The sequence below is a fragment of the Thamnophis elegans genome, chromosome 1, assembly GCF_009769535.1.
Source record: "Thamnophis elegans isolate rThaEle1 chromosome 1, rThaEle1.pri, whole genome shotgun sequence".
Classification (NCBI taxonomy): Eukaryota; Metazoa; Chordata; class Lepidosauria; order Squamata; family Colubridae; genus Thamnophis; species Thamnophis elegans.
This window is the reverse complement of record NC_045541.1, coordinates 24840048-24867436: the sequence shown is the minus strand read 5'-3', so window position 1 is coordinate 24867436 and position 27389 is coordinate 24840048. Positions and strand designations below refer to the sequence as shown.

Below are 27389 nucleotides of genomic sequence, written 5' to 3'. Positions count from 1 at the left end.
TTGGGAGAGTGACAGAGACCTCCTGGGTCTCTGTTAATTGACAAGGCCCAAAGGAAGTCCCCCTGTTAGTACTACGGTAGATTGCAGAATATTGTCTATGGTAGCACTTTGAGTTGAGATCATTTATATAATTTCTTGAACCACCAATATGACTGAGAATCAAACCATTTATAATGTAACGTAATGAGTGTGTATTTATCTTTTATAATAGACCTGGCCAGAGAACTGTGGATGATCTCGAAATTATTTACGAAGAACTTTTGCACATTAAAGCTTTATCTCATCTTTCAACAACAGTGAGTTTTAAAAATATTTCATTAACTTAAGGTAGACAGGCAGGCAGGTAGTCTAAGGCTGATTAGTGACTAGCTATTTATAAGTATGGGCTGCGTATAGTAACATCCCAATATTTCCCTTGCCTTCTACTTCTTTAAGATGGCCGTAAAAGTGTGAACTCCATATAGATGAATAGAAATGAAGATTTGGAAAGGGTTATTGTTCATTATATCGAAATCTCTGGGGGGAAATGATAAGCATTAGAGCTACAGGCTTGCTCATTCTCTGGTCCAGTTCCAGGCTGTTGAAGACTCTTGTTTCAGATGGATTTAATTGTTAAGACTTCTACTTAGACTCAGCAGTTCCACTTATAGAAAATACCTTTCGGGAGGGAACTTCCTCCCTAAAGCAAGATACATACATGTTCATCTTGTTCCGCCCAACATTGTTGGCCAATACATACAGATATTCCATGGCTGTTTTGGACAGGGAAGAAACAAGTAATAGGCTCAATCATTCCACTGTTCTTTCTCACATGGGAGAAAAGACTGTGAGAACACAGGCGTTCATAATACTCGTTGAATGTGAATATATTTTGTGCTCTTGTATTTTTCATCAGTGCAAGTGATTATGTCTGCTGTTCTAATATATGATGGTACCGATGAATTGTCATAGATTACTACCATCAAACATTCAATCTGGGATTTTTTTCAGACCCTTGTGCATTCTGTATAATTTTTTCTCCTTCAGTCCACAATAAATATAGTGAAGTGTCAGAGTCCTGTTGGTAGCAGGTATGGTATACTACAGTCTGACTTGTGGGAAACATTAGACAAGATAGCAGGAATGCAGAGAATGTAAAACATACAGCTTTCTTCAGGAAGAGTGAGAAAGTATAGCTCAAGGCTTGTCTTCTTAGGAGGCAGCATTGTAAAAGAACATGAATTATTTGAAATATAACTGGATATAGGTTTTGTTCTCGCTCTCCCACTGGCTCAAAGCTTGTCAACCTGTCAATTATGGTATGGCTGCCATAACCTCTAAACAATAAAGAAGGATTGTCTAGCACATGGGTGTCAAACTCAAGGCCCGGGAGCCCTCCCAAGCTCCGTTTTCATCAGCAGAGGGTTGCAGCCAAAAATGGAGTTTGGGAGTTCGGGAGTAATTTTCTCTGGCAGAGCGCTTGGGGCCACCACAGGCGCCCCCGAACAAGTGACTTCAAGCTGGCCATGCCCAACCCTGGCCATGCCCACTCGCCCCCCCCCCAGGTCAAACACAACCCTGATGCAGCCCTCAATGAAATCGAGTTTGGTGTGGCATGTGAATACAATGGCACATATTATGGATTATATGAATGAATGTATTTCCTTGTCATGCAATTCTAGCCTTGTCTGTGAGAAGAGCTTTACATCATGAATTTAGGACTCTCTTTTGCCAATTTCAGGAGACATGAGAGTTTTGCCTAACATCTTTTGAAATATTTTGGTGCTTCTTCCCTTCCCCTTCCTTCCTTCCTTCCTTCCTTCCTTCCTTCCTTCCTTCCTTCCTTCCTTCCTTCCTTTCCTCTCTTCCCACTCCCTTCCCCATTTGAGTTTACGGATAGCCATGCAGTTCAAGGATATCAAAAATTTATGTGTAATACTTATGTATATTTCTTCAAGGTAAAACGATTGAACAACCATTTTACTAACTTAACAATTGCAATGCTTCACTTAACTACTGTGGTAGGAAAGTCCTAAAATGGAGAAAAAATTACTTAACAGCTGTCTCACTTAGCAACAGAAATTTGGCCTCAATTGTGGTCGTAAATTGTATTACAACTAACATAAAACATAAACTCACTCTTAGGTTTTTGTGAGCTTCAGCCACACAGTTTCTTTTGGCAATAGATTTCTATTTTCTTCCCCCAGTATGATTTTTCAATTTCCCCCAGTATGATTTTTCAATTTTGGGTAACTACTTACTCCTGGTTAGCTTCAGAAATCAGCCAGGTGAGCTAGAGGCTGCAGGGGTGTTACTTCATGAAGCATGAAGATGCCCCAGTGATGCCAACTGAGGAGGAAAAGAAGGAATGTGACGAAGAGCTACAAGACACCATCCTCCTGCTTGCTCAGATTGGACCGGATGCTCATATGAGGATGATTCTTAGGAAGCCGTAAGATGGTTAATAGATTATTGATTTTGAGATCCTGATTTAAATCTTTCACCTGTATGTATGCTTGGCAGGGCATGTTCAGTTTTGGTATTTAACTATAAGAACCAGTGCACAAAAACCTGATTGAAATGATAATTTTGCCTAACATCTTTTGAAATATTTTGGTGCTTCTTCCCTTCCCCTTCCTTCCTTCCTTCCTTCCTTCCTTCCTTCCTTCCTTCCTTCCTTCCTTCCTTTCCTCTCTTCCCACTCCCTTCCCCATTTGAGTTTACGGATAGCCATGCAGTTCAAGGATATCAAAAATTTATGTGTAATACTTATGTATATTTCTTCAAGGTAAAACGAGAACTATCAGGCTTTCTGGTGTTTGAATCACATCCCAAAGCAGGGACAGTTTGTAAGTAAAGCTTTTTTTAATGATAGTTTTAGGCTTATCTGCAGTTGAACAAATTGTATTTTCTGTGCAATTTGAAAATCCCCAGAATGTAAATGCACAAAATGTACTGAACTATTTTTATTAGGAGGAAATTGGAGAAACTGAAACTTGGATTTTAATCTAGGCAATGATTAGCCCTAAGAGGATTGGAGTATAATATCTAATTTTCATAACTTTATACATTTTGTAATTCTACTTATTTGGTCGTAAGCTCCAATGATCTCTCAAAATAAATTTGACAGATAATTTGTTATAGCAGAATATAGTTGTGGAATCTGGAGTCAGTTGAATTGATTATCATGTGAAGCCAAAGTTGATTAGTGTTAATGACAATGACAATGTTGTCAGAATATGGCAAAAGGAATATACAGTTGTGTTGCCTCGTAGAACATGTGCTACATACCAAGCCATCAAGGCAAAATAACAACAACAACAAAAAAATACCCAATACTCTACCCATTTTGGCTAGAGAATGTCAGTTATCCTGAACTGAAAATGAAACTGGTAATCATGTAAAAAAAACACCCCATAGACGGATTACCATAGAAAGGCAGGATCAAATACATTTTTTTTTTATTTTGTCATATTTAAGAACCTCTCATCTTCATCCCATATTACATTGGGAGGGATGAAAAAGTAATGGTTTATTGTAAAAAAAAACAACAACCATTAGTAGAAATATAAAATCGCAGATAAAATTGTTGAAAATGACAAAGCAAAACTTTAATGGGATCTGAAATTCTGACTACTCAATGACCACCAGACCCCATTGCAAAGAACCGTGTTTGGGTTATTTGTATTTGCATTTGTCTTTATTAGTTTGTCAAACATGTACAAGATAGCAGGTATAAATATAAACATGGACATGAATGAAAGAAATGAATACAAATAAATGGGGACAGTAGGACAGGAACAGTAGGCACACTGATGCGCTTATACACGTTGTAGTTTGTAGTTTATGCACTTATGTAGCCATTCCAAGAGATAGTAACATAGAAGATGAGGAATTACAAAAGATTGCAAAATATTGTGATTTACAATAGAGATTGCAAAAATATGGAAGAAGTTGTCAAAGGGGTACCAATCGTTCATTTGAGCCTTAAGTACCATTTAACGAGGACTTAGAATTCAGATTGCCTAAATTTGGAATACATCGGTTCAGCTACAAACACTAGCACTGCTGGGCACATCATGAATAATTAGATCATCAGATTTCCAAGCCCTTGGGTAGGGCTTGAATCATGAAGAAGAAAACCAGCCAAAATTAATTCTGACAACTGTTCATGGATAAGAATAATAATTATTATAAAGGGGGAAAAAAATAATAATTGCTATAATGCTACAATTCTAATGTTGCTAAATAAACTCTGCTGGTTTTCTTGCAATAAATTTTGCCATGTGTAAAAACATTAAAATGTGATTTTACTCATAGTCAAATAGATTTTGTTTGCTTTCAGTCTCAGGACTCTGCAGTCTCATTTTGCAACTTATTCAGTTGAGCTTTAGGTGGGATTTTAGTTCTACTGTAATTGTTAAAAGCAACAACAGAAGCTTCCTTTCATATACTTCACATACAAGTACACATTGGACGTTTGATTCTAAAATTTTAAATGATTGCCTTTTGCAAGATAGTTACATTAAAAAAGCCAAAACCAGGCCAGTGGAGAAAGAGATAATTGCTTCAAGCCAGCTGATTCTGGGTGTCATGAAGAGGCAGGAAGTTGTCAGTTATTTGATTTACTCTCATTGCATTTTTGCTAATGAGTGAAAAAAGTTAGCTGTAGATTTACTAGCAATAGCAAAATAGCATGACTGGTCTTAAGCACTCTACATCTCTTCTGCATCTCTAATGAGATGCAGATTGGCACTTTTGCTTCAGGTGCATCCAGTCACAGTAATGTCAATAATCCAATAGTTTTTAGTGTAGGATTTGCAAGATCTTGGACAATTAAAAGTTGCTTTGCTCTAACTACTTTTTCTTTCTTTTGCAGTATTTAATCAGGGAGAAGAGGGGACGTCTTGGTATATTATTCTGAAGGGTTCAGTCAACGTAGTAATTTATGGAAAGGTATTGTCTTGTACAATTTCTTAATCTTATTTTATTTTCTACATATGTGTATCCATGTGTGTATGTGTGCTGCTTCCACAACAGAAAAGCTGTCTCTTTTCTGTTGTGGAAGCAATAGGCTAAGTCCATTGGGGTCATTGATGGAAAAATCAATTTGGTTGGTACTAAAAACGTCACAGGGTTTTCACCAATTCCTCCCCTAATGTCCTATATCAGTGATGGCTAACCTTTTCTGGAGTGAGTGCCCAAAGCGCACGAACCCCCAAATGAAATGTGCCCCCAGCGCATGTGTGTGCGATCCTCCCAGCACCCCACCCCCCACATATGCATGTGTAACCCCCCCACACACACTTGCCATGCGCATGCACATATGACTTCCCAATACACACCCTGCCCTTTGCGCATGCTGCCCAGCTGTCTCTCTGTGTGGCAGAGACTTGAATGCCAGCTGGCCGGCAGAAGGCGCACACGCATGCGCAGCAGATCAGAGCTGAACTGGGGTGATGGCTCATGTGCTATCAGAGAGGGCACTGCGTGTCACCTCTGGCACGTATGCCATAGGTTCACCATCATGGTCCTGTATTGTTTTTGTGAATCCTGCAAGGCTACAGTGGATATGAGGAAGCCAGTGAAAATTGTGTTCTAAAATGAACTTCTAGTGTCACATGGCTTCATTACCATTGGGTGCAACTGATGGTATCTTTATAGATCCTGATTCCAGCAAAAGAAAAAGGGAGCTTCTAAATTTTACTGAAAATTGCCCTTTAAACTATATATGAATAGAAATAGATGAACGAATAACTAATGTGATATGAATACAAAGTCTGGGTTTGTAGTTGCTGTGTCTTCCACAATACCTGTGATTCTTCCATTTTTGCACAAGTAGACCCTGCTCACCCCGTCTCCCATAACCTGTTCCATAAATGGGCCCTGGATATAGACATGAGAAATTTTACTTGAATTGGTGGAGCACATGCACATATTTGAATCACCTTCTGGCATCCCCAGCTAAAATAACGAGCATCAAATTGTGTAAATGACCCATTGGGAGTCCATGCTAGCCAGAAGAAAGAGTACTGATTTGAGTCAGGGAAGGGCAAACAGGTGTATTTTAGATGTGTTGGGTTTCAAATCCCATCTATATGGCCTATTATTTCATATGTTCAATGGAGACAATATTCTATTTCCATTTAGAAAAATAAAATATTTGTAATCACATCATACAATTGTACGCTATTGCTTGTCGATTATAAACTATTCTGATTGCAAGTCTTTTTAAATGGGCCAAAGGAACTGAAAGTGAAATATATTTTCTGAAATATGTGATTTATCAATTGGGCTTTTGAGTTTCTACTCAATCTTGAGGATAACTAGAAGACCTCCAAGGTCCCTTCCAACTCTGTTATTGTATTTTATAAGGACAGAGAGCCAAACTTTACAAAGAAAGACAAAATGCAAACTTGGCTTCAGTTTATAGAGCTAGAAGTCTGTTTATTTCTGAACCCAGTTTCAGAGGATAAACTCCATATTATTATTATTTTGTCCCTTTCTTTCCAGTATTCTTAATGACCAGCTGCCATGCTTTGTTCCCTGCCAGTATATTGGCTGTTGATTTTATGCCAGATCCATTTGTTATAGTATTTGGGGTAGAAATCCATTGTGTGTATATGAAGTGTCAATAGAGTAAGATGAAAATTATGGTATTTTTCCTTGTGAATGTATTTTCGTTGCTATTTCTGTTGTCTTCTTTAGGGTGTGGTGTGTACTCTACATGAAGGTGATGATTTTGGCAAGTTAGCATTAGTGAATGATGCTCCCAGAGCAGCTTCCATCGTTTTACGGGAAGAGAACTGCCACTTCTTGAGAGTAGATAAAGAAGATTTTAATAGGATACTCCGGGTGAGTGTGCAGAAAATAACTTTGATTCATTTATCCTTAATAAGCGGTTGTTTTTGAATGCTAAAAATATTAAATATCATTTCTCCCAAGCCTTTGCATGTTGAGGTTTCTTGCATTTATTTATGCATGGCAGAAACCATGTGGTCTAGAGGTTTTTAGAAGTTTTTGATTGCTTATTAATAACCTATGACTATCACTGTGTTGTATCTTATGATTCTTGATGAATGTATTTTGTTTTTCTTTCTGTACACTGAGAGCATTTGCATCAAAGGCAAATTCCTTGTGGGTCCAACCACACTTGGCCAATAAGGAATTCTATCCCATCCTATCGTATCCTTTCCTATCCTATTCGTTTTTTAGTGTCATCTCTCTGAGTGAGTAGCTGTACTGAATGTTGCAATGACATCATGTTTATGTTTTATCATGAGTGAATTGATCATGAGAGCAAACTACTTCAGGTAGTCCTCGACATACAACAGGTTGTTTAGTGACCGTTCAAACTTAACAACACCATTGAATAAAAGGGACTTGCGATAGTTTTTCACACTTATGACCATAGCAACATCCCCATGGTCAAATGATCAAAATTTAGACGGTTGACAACTGACTCCTATTTATGACAGTTGTCATGTCCCAGGGTCATGCGGTCACCTTTTGCAACCTTCTGACAAGCAAAGTCAATGGGGCAGCTAGATTCATTGAACAACCATTTTACTAACTTAACAATTGCAATGCTTCACTTAACTACTGTGGTAGGAAAGTCCTAAAATGGAGAAAAAATTACTTAACAGCTGTCTCACTTAGCAACAGAAATTTGGCCTCAATTGTGGTCGTAAATTGTATTACAACTAACATAAAACATAAACTCACTCTTAGGTTTTTGTGAGCTTCAGCCACACAGTTTCTTTTGGCAATAGATTTCTATTTTCTTCCCCCAGTATGATTTTTCAATTTCCCAATTTAACTAACAGTCCTGGAATCCCCAGGTGAATCTCTGGGTAACTACTTACTCCTGGTTAGCTTCAGAAATCAGCCAGGTGAGCTAGAGGCTGCAGGGGTGTTACTTCTTACAAGCCAAGAGAAACTGAACTTTAAAATAGTTATCAGGAACACTTCAGTCAGTCCATTTTTCCCTTTCCAGTTCTATTCTGGTATCAGAATTTGGGTTTTCTACTATGGAAAATGGAGGCTATTTACTTACTTACTTACTTACTTACTTACTTACTTACTTACTTACTTACTTACTAGCTGATACCCCGGTGTTGCCTGGATATTTATTTATAGGGGGGAAATGTCCAGACCAAATGTAATTTCTAATGTTGGATTTCCCCCCTTACCAGAGGGAGCCCCCTTGTGGAGTACAGTGAAGCCATTACCATGGCAACTCCACTGTGCTGTACAGTAGAAATCATTTTATGGCAGTACAGTCGAAGCCATTTTAAGGCATAACAGACTGTATCTTAACAGAACAAATCCCCCGAGAGGTTTTAGGGGTGTCTTGCCCCCAGAGTATTTTTCTCCAGAGGGTAAGTCATCTGTGTAACAAGTTTGGTTGAAGTTGCTCGAGGTGTTCCAGAGTTATGATGGAACACACACACACATTTATATATAGAGAGAGATTCTTTTATTTTATTTAGGTTAATTTAGGGACCAACCAACTCCAAACTGACAGCTCATAATAGAATGGTGGAGAAAGCTGAGGGGGAATGGGGGAATGTTGCTTTCTCTTTCTCTTCTTCCTATAAAACGTCTGCTGGATCTGTCTATATAGAGAATTGGTACTAGGATCCAAGTGACTCTTTTGACATTTAGCACTTACCATGTTGACAATTCGAATACTTTTTCAGGATGTTGAAGCAAACACAGTAAGATTGAAGGAACATGGCCAAGATGTCCTGGTGTTAGAGAAGGTCCCAGCGGGAAACAGGCCTTTTAATCAAGGAAACCCACAGCCTCTTCAGCACAAGTATGTTTTCATTCATGATTGTCAACATCACGTTATGTTTAATAATTCCAACTCTAATGAAGGAATGAGTTGTGCCACATTTCAAAAGAAATAATCAGCTGTTCCCTTAATCATGATTTATCATTGCCCAAGCATGCTAGTTGAGACCCTTAATTTTCCAAAACCATTCTATGCAGTTCTCGGTGTGAATACTCTTTTTTTTAAAAAAAAAAAATACAAACCATAAGGAAAGTTATTACAAAGATTTTAATTACTGGTTTTTCATTTCTAATGTTATTTTATATGTCCTTATCTCACTTCAAATTGTTAGGCCATTATTATTCTTGTTTGTGCTTATATTGCTACTTCTGCTTGGGCCACAAACTTGCATTGATCCTCTCCCTTGCTCTACGTCCTACATTCTTTTCATTGTGACTTAGATGATAAGCGTGTGACACCATTTAGCTGCTGCTTTATTTTCCCTGTAGTTCAGCTTTTCTCCTGCCCAGTTTCCTGTCAAGTGCAGGAAGCCGAAGTAGTTTAAAATAAACATAAAGGTTTATTGCAAGCTCATGCTCTCTACAACCATCTTAACTACTAATGGTCAAAGCAGATTGGTGGTAGATAAGTGTCAGTGGAACTCAAGGTGGGCTGGACTCAGATCTCTTGTGGGCATGAAGCGACTCGAGGCTAATGATGCATTTGACCCCTCCCTTAGGCTCATCCTGCTCATCGCCTGAAGATATCTTTCAATATGCTCTTTTTTCCGTTTCTGGTCTTTTTGATTGGGCTTTGACACTTATTTAAAACTCTCCTCTAGAGTAGATCTTGGGACAAAATGTGAATATCTCCCCATTAGCTTCTCTGCCATTTCTCTATAGAACCAGCAAAACAAATTTCTAATATATGACGTCAGTGTTCAATATGAGTTACAGCTTTACATGCATACATTATTCACTTATGCAATTCCCTCTCTTAATGGTCATTTATATATCTTGTTATCAATAATGACTGAATTTTCTTTTATTTGATATTTTAGTCTTACTGTTATAATTTGCCAGGGATAAGTTTAATGAATAGAAATTCTGAAAACAAAATAAGCAAAATTTAGCAACAAAATAAGCAAAATTTAGACAAGAAACCAAACGGGAAGTAACCCAGCTGATTCTTCTGTTTGTTTTCCTCAGTTTAAATGATTTCTAATAGGTGAGTTGTGTACAATGGAATATCATCATTCTAAATTATTCAGTAAAGACAAGAAGTTATGGAAGCAAAATTGAACTCAAGAGACGTAATGAGCATGAAGGTTGGCATTAATGACAGATTTAACAAATGAACAAGTACAGCATCAGAATAAGGAGATAGAAGAATCGTCTCAAAGGTGCTTTTTTAAAAGACAATTGGACAAACACCTTTGAGACAATCATTACCAGGATGACTGAGAATCTCCATAGACATAATGACAAAAGAATGGCAAACATGACATCTGGAACTGTTTTCAGAAGTTTCATCAAACAGAACTGAACAAGAATGAATTTAAATTAGAACTAGCAGAAACAGAACGGCATTAAAATAACCAAGTTCTGAGGTATACTTGAGCAGAGAAGGTATATAAAGAGAAATAGAAAACCCACTTAAGACTTAAAGACATCTGCATCTGGATGAAATTCAGGAAATCTTCAGAATAAAATCTTGAGAAACGTGAGAGGGGAAATTACAAAGGGATATACTGGTAAATTTGCATAACAATTAAAGACACAATACTGAAACAAAATGAAATGAAACTACTCTAAAACTGGGGTGGGGGAATCTGATCTACTCATGATCCAGACAAATTGGCACTAGATGAGAGTCAAGAGAGTACAAGGGAGGCTGGATTTAGATCTCTTAAGGGAGCATAGCTACCCCAAACTGATGGTGTGTTTGACCCCTCCATCAGGCTTACCCTGGTCATCTCATACAGGAGCACTTCATTTTACAGTTTTAATATTACATTTTAATATTAATTAATATTAACATTGAATGAACACATATAAAATAATATTACATTTTTACACTGAATCTGGAAAAATAACACCTTCCCTATTTAAGCTCTGAATGATAAAATAAAACTGTGAAATATTTTTTCAATTACCTCTTGAAATCATAAAAGGACATATCTTAATTCTTGGCGAAATAAAGTGCTGCTGCAATGTCCATTAAAAAAAAATTGGCTACAGAAGTATATAGTACCATCTTGTACCAATTATCTGGACATATCTCTAACAATCTTTGGACCATTATGTTATTATCCACTTTTAATGTCAATACTTTTTAATTATATTTTAATGTTAGTATTTTTTTAATATAGTGTAAAAACTAATGTGTATTGCTGGTCTTTGACCGTAATAAAGATTTTACTTACTTACTTGGTAAAATAAATGAGGTTTCCCCCACATATCAATAAAACTGTTTAACCAAAAGAAATATCATGAACTCTCCCCACAAATTACTATATTACTTTTTTTTTCTCTTGGATGCATGGAGATACAAGCATCCTACACAGTGTGAAAACTTACAGTAGTACTCTTCTGTGAAGTACCCGTGGTTCGCCCATGAGGCCAATGTTGAGAAAAGACACGGACACGAGCTTTCTCGGGATGAGGCGACACAGATTGGGGTCTAGGAGCCCCTTTTATTGAGATAGGACAAAGGCAGGAGGAGCAATCAGCATGTGATTTAAGACAGCCTGTCAAACTACAATTGCTAATCTACTGCTCAGGGAAGTTCTGTCTATATATGGTCAAATCCTGGGCGTCATTGGGTAAGGCACATCTAGAGTGAACTGTCAGGATGTTATGTCTTTTAGGAGTTTGTTTTTTCCTGTGTGGTTCAGCGTGGCTGCGCATGCCCTGTTATGCACTGGGCCATGGGTGACCGCCACACCTACACAAGGAGTTATATGACAACACTCTTCAATTCATAAAACTCATAGACTTGTGCTGGTTTTCTGACTCATTGTTATCCAAGCTTATAGACGTGGAAGCCACAGCTTCTAGTTATACAGCTCATAATCCAATAATTGTAAAACTAAATAGAGGAAGTTATTGATCAAAAAGGCAGCGATTCAATGAACTTTTATGATTACAAGAGGATATTAAACTGCAGTATTATCAGGAACGCTTTTTGCCAAATCAATTTAGCCTTTATCTCTTTGTCTGCAAGATTTCTGAGAGGTTTGTTTTATCTCTCTGGCATCAAACAGAAAGAAAACGTTGCAAAATCAGAAGAGTATATGGTTTAGGGATCTGAAACAACTAGAATCAAGGCATAAACAGTTTTGGATTTGGAAAAAAGATAAAAGCAATATGAAACTGACTAGATTTAATTGAAATAAGCAAGACTTACAATAAGTTGAATTTTCTTAAACAGAAAAAAATATTTAAAAGGCAGTAAATCAGGTTAATTGCTGGTTTAACAGTTGTGAAAGGAACAGGACTGGGGTGAAATAAACATACTTCTACAAGGAAACAGATGATGGAGCAATTTCTTAAATATTATTCCAGATCAGAGGATGGGTTGTTGCCGGTATTACTGCTGGTTCAGCGTGCAGAATTTTTTGTGCATGCACAGAACCAAAAATCAAGATGCCGCCACCATAGGAGAACCAGTTCAGGGGCGTGGCAGGCCTGGGTCGCTACTGATTCCAGCAACCCAGGCCACCAAGTTACTACCTATTTGGCTGAACTGGTTTGAACTGGTAGGAACCCACCTCTGTTCCAGATTATGTGTCTAACAGAATCTCATCTGGAAGACATGGGAGAATATCAGAATAAAGCATCCCTTATAAAATGTATTGATCAACAAAAAAAAGTCCTTAACCATAACAAATGATGACATTTAAGTGGTAATTTTAAAAAACCCTGAAACTGAATAAAGCTAAAATTGATTGTAAGAACAATCTTAAGGAACAGGAGGAAGAATTGCAAATGTGACAGAAATCAGACAAAAGATATTTGACTTCGAGGAAGATACATAAATCTCAACAATTCTGAAAAATCATTCTATAATGAACCCATCTGAAAAGTTGGATTTTCTTTTCAATTAGCAATATACGCGAAAACATATATTACTTCAAAACATGTTACATGAGCTTTCTGCATGCCAACTACTGCAAGGATATTACCAGGAAAGTTGTTCAATCTTCTCATGGACATGATTTTAAAATTAGGACAGATTTATTGATATGGATAGAGTGTATAATTTCACACTCACATTTAGTGATTTATGATGGGTTGTCCATGGTTCCTGATATTCATATTTTGATAAAACCTTAATAGCATTGATTCCAGTCTCATGAGAGTTGGATTATGTGCATGTGTGTAATGTATTGTACCTAGGTATTCAGATTGGAATCAATTTGTCATACAATAGAAATAAGAATATGTTATGTTCACAGAAAATGGATGCTGTATTCCTTCTTAGCCTAAAGATAAAGGTTCCCCTCGCACATACATGCTAATCATTCCTGACTCTAGGGAGCGCTGCTCATCTCCGTTTCAAAGCCAAAGAGCCAGTGCTATCCGAAGATGTCTCATGTGGCTGGCATGACTAAATGCCTAAGGTGCACAAAACGTTGTTACCTTCTCACCAAAGGTGGTCCCTATTTTTCTACTTGCATTTTTACATGCTTTCAAACTGCTAGGTTGGCAGAAGCTGGGACAAGTAACAGGAGCTCAATCCGTTACGCGGGATTCGAATTGCTGAACTGCCGACCTTCTGATTGACAAGCTCAGTGTCTTAGCCTCTGAGCCACTGTGTCCCTTTTCTTCTTAGTCTACTAATACTTGAATTTAATCTTTACATCATAGTCACTCACACCTTAGCCAGTTCTCTTTTGAATCCGCGGCACCCTACTCTGTATGTAGCCGCCCTTGAGCATTCAGAAGCTTGAATAAAAGAGTGCTGAATTTAATATGCTTAGAAGAATAAATGTTTCACATCCCAATTGACCCATGAGTTATATTGCCTAGTGAAGTGTTGTTAATATAATAATTCCTTTTAGAAATTTCTGATGACAGATGCTTATTTGTTGTATCTCATCAATCTTACTTTCCTCAGCACCACATTGAAATTGTGACAGCTCAGTTCTTTTCCTCCCTTTCACTTTACCTCTTTTGTAACAATCTGGATTTGTTGCCTTTTTATCTCTGAATATATTTGTGCTGAATCTGAAAAAGAGCCTAAGCAATGCAGTAATGCAACAAGTGGCTCCTGGGGGAAATGTGTTCTTGGTAGAGCTGGTCCCCCTTTCACCTATGGAATATCACCTGTAGGAGATCACCAGACTGAGCCTGAGGGAGGGGTCAAACAAGTCATAAGTCACAAGTCCCTGCATGCCCACAAGAGATCTAAGTCCAGCCCACCTTGAATGCCTTTCTTATCTCCCACTCATTTCCCTTGACCGCTAGTTGGTCTGATTCTTGCAGAGAGTGTAAACTTGCAAAAGATTTTTAAACTCATTTGAACGCCCTGAATCTCACGATTTCCCCAGCACTTGACATCACCTATCTAGTGAGTTCACTCTATACGTGAAAGCCTCAGGCAAAGTCCTTTTCCAGCATGTGAATTTAAATTGCTTTAGTTCTGGCTTTTTAACATTATTGTATTGCAGTGATCATGTCAATCACTACATTGAGTTCCAAGGACATCATCCCTTTGGGTGGTGCAGACACAAATTTGTTTCTTTTTTTTTTTCTTCCTCAGATATATTGTAATGTCGGGAACTCCAGAAAAAATTTTAGAACACTTTCTAGAAACGATGCGACTAGAATCAACGCTAAATGAAGGAATGGGTAGGCCGGTTTAATCCAACTCTATTTGTAACTTCAATTTATCTAAGAAATAAAATCTTCAATATGACAAAGCAAAAGAAAAATAGCAAATGACCTTGATATTGGTTCTAAAATATTTGTTGATATTCTCTGGTAACTTACCATATTTTTGGAGTATAAGACACACCTTTTCCCCTCAAAAAAAGAGGGTGAAAATCTGGGTGCATCTTATACACTGAATACAGCATTTGTGGCCTCCTGAAACCCTGCCCCCTTTGCAAAAATGGCCATGCATAGCCTTTAGGAGGCTTCCAGAGTGCTTCTGGGGGCTGAGGAGGGCAAAAATGAGTGGAAAATGGGCCATTTTTTGCTTGTTTCTGCCCCCCTTCCAGGAGCATTCTATAAGCCTCCTAAAGGTAGTGCATGCCCTTTTTTGACAAAAAAGGGCCTGTTTTCGCGAGAATGCAAAAGCATTTTTTTTAAATTTGCCTCTTCAAAATCTTGGTGCGTCTTATACTCTGGTGCATCTTATACTGCAAAAAATATGGGTATATAAGCCTTCCTGCCCATTTATTTAACGATCCTGTCTAATAGATTATTAAATACATTTCAAAAGTTTAACTGGGTCATCTGACATAATTTTAATAGCTTAAGTTAAAATATTTGAACTTCAATTGCCTTTCTATTCATGATTATAGATGTATATACCCTATATGTTTAGCATTAATTAAGATATCTTCTGTCTTGTAAATTGCTTGGGATGTCAGAATATCACTTCTATGGGATTTCATCCAAGTTAGTAAATCAGAATAAAAACTGCAAATGTCACTGCCATTTATTTGCTGCAAGACAAACCCAGTGAAAATGCTCTGATTTTTCATTTCTTATTTACAGTCACAGACCAATCAAACATGAGTACAAAATTTAAAATACAGAAAAATCATTTCTCAAGCAATTAATGGTGAGAAAAGAGTATCGTCTGGCTTCTGCAAATCATAGCTATTGCTAGAAACTTTGCAACTTTTATAGTGGTTATCTTAATTAGGTCTTGCCGAAGAAAAATTGTAATTTCTAGAGTTAGAATTTCTCATCTGTGTGTCTGTGTGTGTTTTGGTAGGTCCAAATTCCAAATCTTTTGTTTAATTTTCATTGAGATTTTATCTGGACCAGATGGCAATTTTACCAAGAGTGCACAATGTGCCACATCAATTCTTAGGGATGAGGAAAATCTGTCAGGTATGGTGAAGTGAATTAGAGGCTCCCCCCCCCCACTAGATTCGCTACAACCAAAATGTGAGATGGAAAAATTTCACCCGAGGCCTCTGAGAAATCTCACTCAGTTATTCTAGTAGTAGGAGGGTTAGTAGCTCCTGATATATATTTGCTGTCCTGGAATATCACAGGAGGAGGCTCTAAATGGAAAATTCTGCATTTACATTTATTTGAAATTCTTCTCTTTTCTTTAAACGTGTGCTAACTTTTCAATCTAATGACCCAGTCTCCAAAGTTAGCAATGGTCTTTAAAGGCAAAAGAAGTACCCAGTTTTATAACGATTCCTCCTTTCACTTATTTAAAAAAGGAGTACAAAAAAGCGTTTGAGGGAGAAAAAGCAAAGCTATTCATTCACTAGTGAATTGGCAAAGCTCTAACAAGCAGGAAGGTAAAAGGTTTCCCTGTCCAAGCGAGTCTGACTCTAAGGCACGGTACTCATCTTGTTACTTGGCCAAGAGAGCTAGCATTGTCCAATGACATTTCCCATGGTCATGTGGCCAGCATGGCTATATGCCAAAGGAGCACAGAACACACTTACCTTCCCACTGAAGTGGTACCTATTAATCTACTCGCATTTGCATGATTTTATTTCTTTAGAGTCCTGACCCTGATATTTTGGCCATTTATTAAATGTTCCTTTTGGTGATGATTTTGTTAGGTCCCTCTTTATCTGGCCCCAACTTGCCTTCAGGTTTTAAAACCATAAATCCTCAGACTAGTTTCTTAAAGCCCCAGATAAAGATACAATTTTGCCCAAATTATTAAAAATGCATCATGGCTGATGGGACACTGTCATAAATAACTTCATTGCCCTTCATTGCACTGCAAAGTGTGGTTTACTACTCTCTCTCTCTCAATATAAAAGAAAGACAATAAGTAAAATCCTGCAAACTTATGCCCAATTTTTGTACCTTAAACTTTTAGATTAGAAGTATTTAGAGAATATTCTGGCTTCCGAACAAGCAGGTTTTAGATGAGGATGTTCCACCTTGGATCGATGTGTAATTTTATTCCATTTAACTGAACAATATTCTAGCCTTACCAAAGATGTCCATTATGTTGCCTTTATTGATTTAAAGGGAGCTTTCAGCTCAATTATCTGTGACAGACTATGAAGGAAATTAGCTGCAACATCCATTCATTGTTGTCTTCTCAAGATGATAATGTTGTGGCATCAGAATACTACAATGCTGGTTAAAGGCAATTTTACTAGGGATCTAACTATTCCCATCCCTCTCCACAGAGGAGTCAAACAGGGCTGCATTCTTGCCCTTTAAATATTCAATGATTGTGGCCCTTTCTGACCACAAATTTCGCCCACCAACTTTTGTTCTTTCTCTGATTTTGATTCTGTTGTATGCAGATTTTCACATACACAGCCACTTTATCTGTAATCAGGGGGACCTTTGCCGCGGCCTAGCTGCCTTAGAGCCCTGCATTTCTATGGAATTTCTTAACATTAATTATTCAAATCTAAGGCTCTAGTTTTCTCTAGAAAGCATTTTAATCCCCTATTAAATAGAAAATAGCTTCTACATTGAAGAAAGCGAGAATACACACAGTTACCAAGTTCTGCCTTACATGTTGAATGTAATCTGTATAAATTAGGACTTTTCATGGCTTAAATTTTCATAATTTGTTCCTTTACTGCTTCTCATGTCAGTAGATAAAAATTTTTCAGAACGTTGGGTTCCAACTTGTGATAATCAGACTTGTTATTCTGGCACTGCCCACACATTTGCAAACCTATCACATTGGCAAATTCTGAATCATCAAAAGGATTAGAAAATTGTTCTGAAAACATAAAAAGAAATTTAAGATCCCCAAGGAAGTGATACTGTGAGCAACGGCACACTTCAAATTTTTATCTTGCTATGGAAATTAATTTATTTACAGCAAAATCTACTGCATGGAATGAAGCCTCATTGTGTCCAGAGTGGCATATTTCTCGTTCATGGAAAACAAGATTTCAAGAGTTATTTTTTAAAATTGTTTAAAGCAGCATGCTTTTACAACTTTTAATGGATGGCTACTGAAGGTCATGCAATCCCGATGCTTTCATATAATGTCAATAGAAATTGATAATTAAAACCTGCTGCTCCGGGTAGTCAGACCTTGCATATACAATTTGCATGATAAAACTTTATAAAGTGCAATTAAAGCTCTTCTGCCTATAGAATAGAAGATCTGGGTTTCCTTCCATCTTTGAAGCTTTGATTACTGTTCCTGTGCTGGCTTGATTACCAGCAGAGCAGGGGTGGGTTGTAGCCGGCATTACTTCCGGGTCGGTGCGTGCAAATATTTTGTTCGGCGCACATGCACATTTGCACATAAATAGGTCTGCGCATAATATTAAATATTATGCGCAAAATATTAAAAAATTGGGAAAACATTGTTTTGCAATGAAAATCATTCTGGCATGCGCAGAACCAAGAATCAAGATGGCGCTGCTGTAAGAGAACTGGTTCAGGAGTGTGGTCGCTGCCGGTTCCAGCAACCCAGGCTGCCAAACCACTACCGGTTCAGCCAAACCGGTAGGAACCCACCACTGCAGCAGAGGCATTCTGACACAGGGACAGTAAGATATCCAGCAAAAAGTGAAGGCCCCAAGATCCTATCATTATAGTGTCAAATTTTGATATTATATGGTAATATCCAATTACTGAAAAATATGTCTGTTGTTTTGTGCTATTTTAATTTATCTTGCTTCTGTTCTTGATTTTATTTTCATAGATGCCGGTGTGAATGATTTCGTTACAATGCACTGTGTATTCATGCCAAATAATCAACTTTGTCCCGCTCTGATGGCTCAATATCCTTTTTTTAAAGTCATATACACCACAGACACACTAAGTCATTTTTTTTCAGCACCATCCTACCTTTGAATGTGAGATCCAATCTGGATCGGTCACTGGGACCAGAGGTTGAGTCTTCTGAGCTTTCGGACTCTTGCTGGAGCCCATCCTCAGGGAACTTCTCTGTCACCAGAATGTGTGAGATAGCAAATGTGTCCTCTCATCAGGACCTACATTCTGATGAGAGAGAAGTAGTTGGGCTTCAGCAAGAGTCCAAAAGCTCGGAAAACTAAACTTCTGGTCCTGGTGACTGACTCAGATTGGATCCCGCAACATTACCCTGGGACACATTTATTTGCCTTCATTTGTAATTTTGAATGGTTGTTAAACAAATGGTCATAATTGAGGGCTATCTGTAGCTTGTAAACCCAAGGATTCTTCAAACTATTTTGCAACTATTTCAAACTGTTATTCTTTGCTTCTCCTCCAATTCTAACTCTACTCCGGTGTATCCTTTTTTTTTTTTACTGGAAAGTCAAATTTTTATCATTTAAAATAATACAGATATATTGTTTTCCCACCTATTATCAAATTTTTATTTCAGCATATATAAACATAAGTGAGCTTGGACTGGGTACTGTTCTGCTACTATAATAAGCAAATACTATTTTTAAAGATTGATAAATGTTAATAAGCAAAATGAGGGATCCTATTTAAGTGCATTCCAACTCACTTTATACAGTAAAGTGTATTCCAGTACAGACTGGAATAAAATCCTTTTTTTCTGCCAAAAACTAAAGATCTGCTATTTTAATTTCATTTTTATTAGTTCTCCCAAATTTGAGTTCGCAATTAAAATGGCAAGTAGTATTCACCCTTTTTAGGTAAAAAAGGTAACATGCTTGCTAGTTGTTTAGGAGCGATGCTCATCTCTGTTTCTAAGCCAAAGAGCCAGCACTGTCCAACGACATCTCTGTGGTCATGTGGCCAGCATGACACAACATCAAAGGCACAAGGAACACAGTTACCTTCCCACCAAAGGTGGTTCCTATTTTTCTATTTCCATTTTTTATGTGCTTTCGAACTGTTAGGTTGGCAGAAGCTGGGACAAGTAAGGGGAGCTCACTCCATTACACACCACTAGGGATTCAAACTGCTGAACTGCCGCTCTTTCTGATTGACAAGCTCAGCATCTTAGCCACTGAGCCACTGCGTCCCTTGACACTTTTTACAGAGTCATTAAAAAGGATCAGAACCTTCAGATAGCTGTGAAGCTTTGCATACTTGCACATAAGTGCTGAGTATTATTATCACTGCTGTATTATTAACATTTTACATGAATCTCTGTATTTCCCTTCTCCCCAAATGAATACTGAGGTTGGATTTAAGCATCTGAAAGGAAATAAATCAGTGATTATACAGAGAGTAGAATAGACTGCATAGTTAGTAACATTTCTTAAAGCTCAAAATATGAAATCAGTATTCAGTCACATCATTGTTGATTAATACTTTAGAAATTATAGCCTCTCTAGAATATTATTTATACATAACACTATTATTCTGATAGATATGCAGCATGAAATTTAAGAAGGGTGGGCTCCACCTTTTCCTACGATAGAATTTGCATGGGAGGAATTATTAGCAGAATTAAAAATAAGGAGATGAGCAATGGAAAAATGGAAAAGAAATTGCTAGTGCCTGTGGTGAGTCACTTAATCAGCAGGTAAAAGGATATTGAATAATTACAGGGCTTGCACAGAAGCAGCGGCATGGGAAGGCAGAAGAAACTCAGTAAAACGTTGTTTGATTTTGAAAGGCTATAGGGACCAATGCCTGCACTGTCAAATTTCTTCCCCGGGTTCCCTTACTAAGAAACAACTTCTTAACTTCTGGTCTTGATTCAGTACATTCAGTGCTCCAAATCAGAGGTGGTATTCAGCAGATTCTGACCAGTTCTGGAGAACCGTAGAAATTTTGAATAGTTCGGAGAATCGGTAAATACCACCTCTGACTGGCCCCACCTCCATCTATTTGCTGCCTCCCGAGTCCCAGCTGATTGGGAGGAAATGGAGATTTTGCAGTAACTTTCCCCTGGAGTGGGGAGGAAACAGGGATTTTACAGTATCCTTCCCCTGCTACGCCCACCAAGCCGCCACGCCCACCAAGCCACACCCACAGAACCGGTAGTAAAATTTTTTGAATCCCACCACTGCTCCAAATGCCAGCTGTCAAACTTCAGTAGCCATTTCCAAAGTTTCATTTAAACTGCAAGGAAATGGTGGCTGTATGAGGAATTCATCACCCTTTAAATCACCCCTTAATTATTTCATGTACACATGGCTGTATCTTGAGGAGAAAAAAATAGAATATTTCCTGGTGAGGAACTTAAAAGTTTTTGACTTATATCAGAGACTGCACTATAAAGGTTTTGATTTAAAGAAAACAATTTATTTTAAGAATTGCCTTCACGTCTTCTTGATTGACAGAACTGTCATTTGCAGAGGATAATCTAGGCTATTAGTTTCACCTTGGTCTTCTTCTGTGAACATCTGTTGCTGTCTAGCTGTCTGACTGTCAAATCTAACTATCCCTATATATCCTGACAAGGCAGGACTAAGCAGAATTTTAGAATTCAAGCCAATTGAATCCTGGCTCATTACTTAGTGTTCCATTTGGTTATGCCTGGTGCTTGGTTGATGGTTAGCTAATGAAATGGAAGTAAAGGTTTCATGAAGAGGGGGTTGAGGCAGGCCTGAGTCTTTAATGGCACAGTGGTTAGAGTACAGCCGAGTGACGCAGTGGTTAGAATGCAGCACTGTAGGCTATTTCAGCTGACTGCTAGCTGCAGTTCGGCAGTTCACATCTCTCCAGCTCAAGGTTGACTCTGCCTTCCATCCTTCCGAGGTGGGTAAAATGAGGACCCGGATTGTTGGGGGCAATAGGCTGACTCTGTAAACCACTTAGAGGGGGCTGTAAAGGCACTATGAAGCGGTATTTAAGTCTGTGCTATTGTGTAGAGATGCACTTGCTGGTTTTCTGCAAGGAAGAGAGCCAATCAATACAAAATGGTTTATATTCTGTTAACTGAAAAGAATACTGCTTGCCTGCCTTATGGAGATTTACTTCCCTGAGAGAAAGCAGCACAAAATCCAGCAGTATTTAAAGTCCCACTCTACTACCACCAGATTAGGCCTTTCGGTGCTTCACTCTACGTAATATCTAAGAACAGTTCTGGTTTGCCTTACCCACAAAAACATAAGTGCCTTCACATGCTGTCATGTTTCATGCGATGGCAGGAAGCAAATCACAAAAGTTTGGTACGTTGAGACAAACTACATCCTTCGCAAACAAAATCCCTTTATTGTTGTGAAAATGCAGGGTGGAAATACAGAGTGAAACACCAAATAAACTCTGCCAGCAATAAATTCTTCTGTAATATATTTAAAAATAGATAAATTGAAATTGTAAGATGCAAAAAAAGTAAGCACAGTTTAAATAAAGCATTGGTTCAACTTAGGAAAAGAGAGGAGGAGGGAAGAGAAACATGCTGAAACAAACAGAATAACTCTTAAAAGAAGTGGGATTGCAGTAATTTGTTGTGGTAAAAGCATATGGAATTGAGTGGATGGATTGGAAATGAATCGATGAACTTAATCTTAGCAGTGCAGTACTTCCTTCGCTAAACTGGCTAATGGATCTAAGAGGGTACCCTGGTCCATTACGGTGACATTGGTGATAGGGAAAAAAAGAATCTTCCATGGGATTGATCTGCTGGATCCACAGGCTAGCAGTTTTCTTTGCTGATTCAGAAACTTTATGTTCGGTTCAAAAGTAGTGCAAATCACAAGCACTACTACTATTAGAATGGGATTTTAGAAATGTATGGTGCAATTATAAGGAGCAAAAGAAATAGTGTAGTATCTTAGCCTGTTTTTCTTGTTACGTCTAAGTCCATCTTTGCCTTGAAATAAAAGCACAGCTATTATCCCCATGCCCTGATGTTTCACTTTCTGAGGATTTGACCAAGGCCTTGAAATCCAAACTTAGTGTATGGGAAAACTACATGCTCCATTTCTTTTACAGTACAAAGAAAATTCCACTATGCTCACATGTAACACAAACTATCCTGTTTTATTGGGAAATCCTTTCCTTTCCTGCTACTCATGTCAAGTGATCAAGTGTCATGATAATCTTTTAAACTGGAAACTCACGAAATACAATTCTGAACTTGAACTTGAAAGCCCTGCTGGACTGGCCTTGTGGCCAAGAAAGTCAATTTCCAGAAAGTCCACAGTTATGAGGAAGTGATAGGGAATTCAGAGGAGTGATAGTGATGGGGAAATGGCAAAAGGACTGTTTACCTTGACATCCTGGCACTTACCATGCCCAGCCTTCTCAAGGCACAGAGCAAGAAAAACTGGATTATGCGCTGAATAATAAAAGGCGAGTTGTCCGTTTAGTTCTACTGTGGGCTGCTTTTTATGGTGATGTTTTGCCAGAAGAGGAAGCAGCAGTGGCGTTCCTGGAGGTAAGGCCCATTATTATTACAACAACCGTTGTCTCTTTGCAGTGAGAGTATTCATTGTAACATGGGCAAAGCCTGTTTTCAGTCTTCCAAGGATGTTACAAAAAGACCCATGGTGATATTTCAGGCTTTCATGAAAAAATGTCTTCTGTGGTTTCTCCTCCACATAATTTTAGGGAGGGTCCAGGGGTGGTTTACACCAGGTGTGGGTTGCTGCCGGTTTACTAACGGTTCACAACACGCACGTGTGCTGTTCAATGTACTTTGTTCTTCGCGCATGCACAGAACAATTTACAGTGAACTGCGCATGTGCAGTCACTAAAAACCAAAATGGTAGTGGCCCAGCTGTGGTGAGGGAACTGGTTCGGGGGGCGTGACAGGCCTGGGTCGCTGCCGGTTCTGTGACCCAGGCCTGAATTCCACTACCGGTTCAGCCAAACCGGAAGTAACTCACCTTTGGTATACACTTACCTTCCCTATTGGTTTGCAAGTGTGAATACGCACGTGCCACCTCCGTGCATGTGCAGATCCTTCCGCGCATGCACTTTTGGCAAAAAAAGGGCCTAAATGGGATGTTACAGAGCTAGTTTCGGGTGGGTGGAGCCACCTGTGGTTTTTGCTACTGGTTTGGGTGAGCCGGTCCGAACTGGTAGAATACCACCTCTGGGATGGTCCATTAGTTAAGCTTTATAATAATCATGGGATTCACTTTTTATAATACCTGAGATGGCCATCTCGCTGTGTCACTTGGCACAGCTAATCTCAATGTTCCTTTTGAGCATCAAACAAGGAAAACATTTGAAAAGCTATTTTATTATTGCTGGTGATAGATTGTTTTTCTTTTGTTTGATAATTAAAACGGAATTGAAACGCTGCATTTTTTAAAAAAAGAAAAACATCAGTTGAGATAGAAAAATATGAAAGGAACCTAAAATAAATAAATTAAAATAAACCAAAAACAGGCCACAATTTTCAGTATCGTAATGAGGGAAATATATTACTCTCAGAGTGAAGTTCAAGGGTTTATCCACATCTCAAATATTTGATTGATTGATTGATTGATTTAATTTGTATGCCGCCCGCTCTCAAAGAGACTCGGGGCGGCTTACAATAAAAAAGGGGGAGGGAAGGACATACAAAAACAAGACAACGTTAAAAAACACAACATTCACAACTGAGGGTGGGGCTAGACGATTCAACAGCCAGGTCTTGGTCGCTTTGCGGAAGGCTGGAAGGGTAGTGAGGGTCTGGATCTCAACGGGGAGATCGTTCCAGAGGGTCGGAGCAGCAACAGAGAAGGCCCTCCCCCGGGGAGTCACCAGTATTGACCGGCAGATGGAATCCGGAGGAGGCCTAATCTGTGCGATCTTATAGGCCTTAGGGAGGTAATTGGCAGGAGGCGGTCTCTTAAGTAGCCAGGTCCGATACCATGTAGGGCTTTAAAAGTAACGACTAGCACTTTGAAGCGTGTCCGGAGACCAATGGGAAGCCAGTGCAGCTCGTGGAGGATAGGTGTGACGTGGGTGTACCTAGGTACACCCGCAATCGCTCGTGCGGCTGCGTTCTGGACTAACTGGATTCTTCGGACACTCTTCAAGGGCAGCCCCATGTAGAGCGCATTACAGTAATCCAGTCTTGAGGTGACGAGGGCATGAGTGACTATCCAAAGGGCCTCCCAGTCCAGATAGGGTCGCAATTGGTGCACCAGGCGAACCTGGGCAAAGGCCCCCCCGGTCACAGCCGACAAATGATGTTCTAGCGTCAGCTGTGGATCCAGGAGGACTCCCAAATTGCAGACCCTTTCTGAGGGGCGTATAATTTCACCCCCCAGACTGAGAAATGGAATAGCTGGACCATTTTTGGGGCGGCTGGGCGCGATTTGGAGTAAAATTGTAACTAATACTATTTATTATGCACATAAAGTATCCTTATTTGAAACCAGCATAGATATGATACAGATTTTGTCAAACCAGCTGGACTTTTTATACCATTTGAAGAGTGTGTTTATCATTTAACAGGAATTTTATGTATCTGTATCGGATGATGCAAGGGTCATTACAGTGCTCAAAGAGCAACTCCCAGAGCTAGAGAAGACTGTGAAACAAATGTAAGTATCAGATCAAGCTCATTGCACCAGACTGATCTCTGTCAATGCCTAGCATTATAGTATATCTAAAGCATTATCATTGTTAGACTAATCTTAAGCAGAAAAGCTGTGCAAAAGGCACTCCAGCCTTAACTGTTTGTGGCATTTGCTTCTTCAGGTGAGTGTGACCTTGTTGGAACTCAGTCTTGGAATTAGAATCAAGCAAAAGAGCAACTTCATTGTGCAACCTGAGCTTGTTTTGACCCATCCAATTCCTCATAGATTCTAGGCACTGGGTCAACCCATTCTCCAAAGCACCTGAGGGCAGAACAAGAAGCAATGGGTGGAAACTAATCAAGGAGAGAAGCTACTTAGAACTAAGGAGAGATTCCCTGAGAGTTGGAACAATTAATCAGTGGAACAACTTGCCTCCAGAAGTTGTGAATGCTCCAACACTGGAAGTTTTTAAGAAGATGTTGGATAACCATTTGTTTGAAGTGGTGTAAGGTTTCCTGCCTAGGAAACCAAGGTCCCTTCCAATTCTGTTATTCTATTAGTCAACAGGCCCAGCCAGGATGGTCATCAGCATAGCAAAGTGTGTTCCCAATGGTTTGGGGTACTGTAAATATTGAGTGATATATATTTTGTTTCAAAAAGCTTCTGGTTCATGATCTTTGATTGCCTGAAAGCCAATTTCCAGGATATTCATTGTTACAAGCAATGCAACAGCATATATCGTGTACTTTTGTTTTTAGTGGGCATTGTATTTATATGAGGAATAGGGCAGAGATGGGTTCTGGTAGGCACTACTGCTGATTTGCTTGTGTGCGTGCCACTCATGTGTGCATCACACACATGCTTGATGCAGGCTGTGCGTACATGCGCAGTGAAATTAAAATTGTTCTGAGCATGCGCAAAAACAAGATGGTGCCACTGTAGGCGCCACCAGGAGAACCAGTTTGTGGGTGTGGCAGGCCTGGATCGCTGCCGGTTCCACCGACCCAGGCTGCCAAACCACTACCAGTTCAGCCAAACCGGCCCAAACCAGTAGGAACCCACCACTGGAATAGGGTTAATTTGCCATGTTTGTTAACATATTGCTTTAAACATAAACTACTCAATGTATTCATGAACGAACAAGCTGGGTTGGAATAATAAAACTAAGTCAAGTCTAACAAATATGGTTGCCAGACTAGGATTTATTTACAGAATCAAAAGCTCAATTCTGTATTGCTTAAGGGCCTAAAAGTATTTATAGTAAAATCTCTAAAATATAAGTTTATTTTAAAAATTCTTCATATGCATTTATATTTTTGTTAATTTAGCATACAGTACGTAACAAAAAATATTGTTTCATTTGCATTTGATAGATCAGAAGAAGCTAAAGGACCTCAGAAAAAGGTAAATATTTTGGATACGTATGCCACAAAAATAAGTTATTTACAAATATTCTATGCTACATACATGAGTAGACTGCTACGGGTTCGGGAGGATCCATAACTAACAATATGGCCAGTTCGAAGAACCTCCAAATCCCACCCCTGGCTGGCCCTTCCTGCCCCACCCCTCCTAGGAGTCTCCATGCAACCTGTTTTGGATGCAGATGGGTAAAAATGGGCCTCTTGGAAGTTCCAGAAGGCCGGAAATGGACCGGTTTCCAGCCTCTGGAGCCTGGGGGAGGCAGTTTTCACCCTCCCGGAGGCTCAATAAAAGCCTCCTGAGCCTGGGGACGGTGAAAACAATCCGCCCACCGTGGTGCAGGAGGCCAACTAGGCCATGCCCACCCAGCAACCAGGCAGAGAACCCATTGCTGAAATTTTTGAAGCCCACTCCGGTTACATACTACCATGTTTCCATTGTACTTATTACCATATTTCCCTTATTAATTCTCGTCCATGTACCCATATCATATAAATTTCAGGTAAGACATTTGCCTGCAGTCAAAAAATGGCTTTGTATTCAGACGCTATCAAGATGCCATATGTTAAAAATTTACAAAAGATAGTACTTGCGGATTTAGGTCTCCAAAGTCATAATAGCAGATGGATACCATGAAATATTTTCAAAGTACATAATTAACTTTAGAGGTTTTTTCTTCTTCTTCTGAATTCGACTGCT

The 27389-nt window shown here is 38.9% G+C and overlaps 1 protein-coding gene across 1 annotated transcript in view; it reads left to right on the top strand.

Annotated features, from left to right (window-relative positions):
* Positions 1-27389, top strand: part of LOC116521906 (rap guanine nucleotide exchange factor 4) — a 72725-nt gene that overhangs the window by 11660 nt on the left and 33676 nt on the right. Inside the window, exons 4-13 of the mRNA XM_032236561.1 lie at positions 212-296; positions 2768-2828; positions 4859-4935; positions 6688-6834; positions 8682-8800; positions 14525-14613; positions 18599-18677; positions 23038-23188; positions 25204-25292; positions 26642-26672. Coding sequence (XP_032092452.1) covers positions 212-296; positions 2768-2828; positions 4859-4935; positions 6688-6834; positions 8682-8800; positions 14525-14613; positions 18599-18677; positions 23038-23188; positions 25204-25292; positions 26642-26672 — 928 coding nt within the window. The remainder of the gene's footprint in view (positions 1-211; positions 297-2767; positions 2829-4858; positions 4936-6687; positions 6835-8681; positions 8801-14524; positions 14614-18598; positions 18678-23037; positions 23189-25203; positions 25293-26641; positions 26673-27389) is intronic.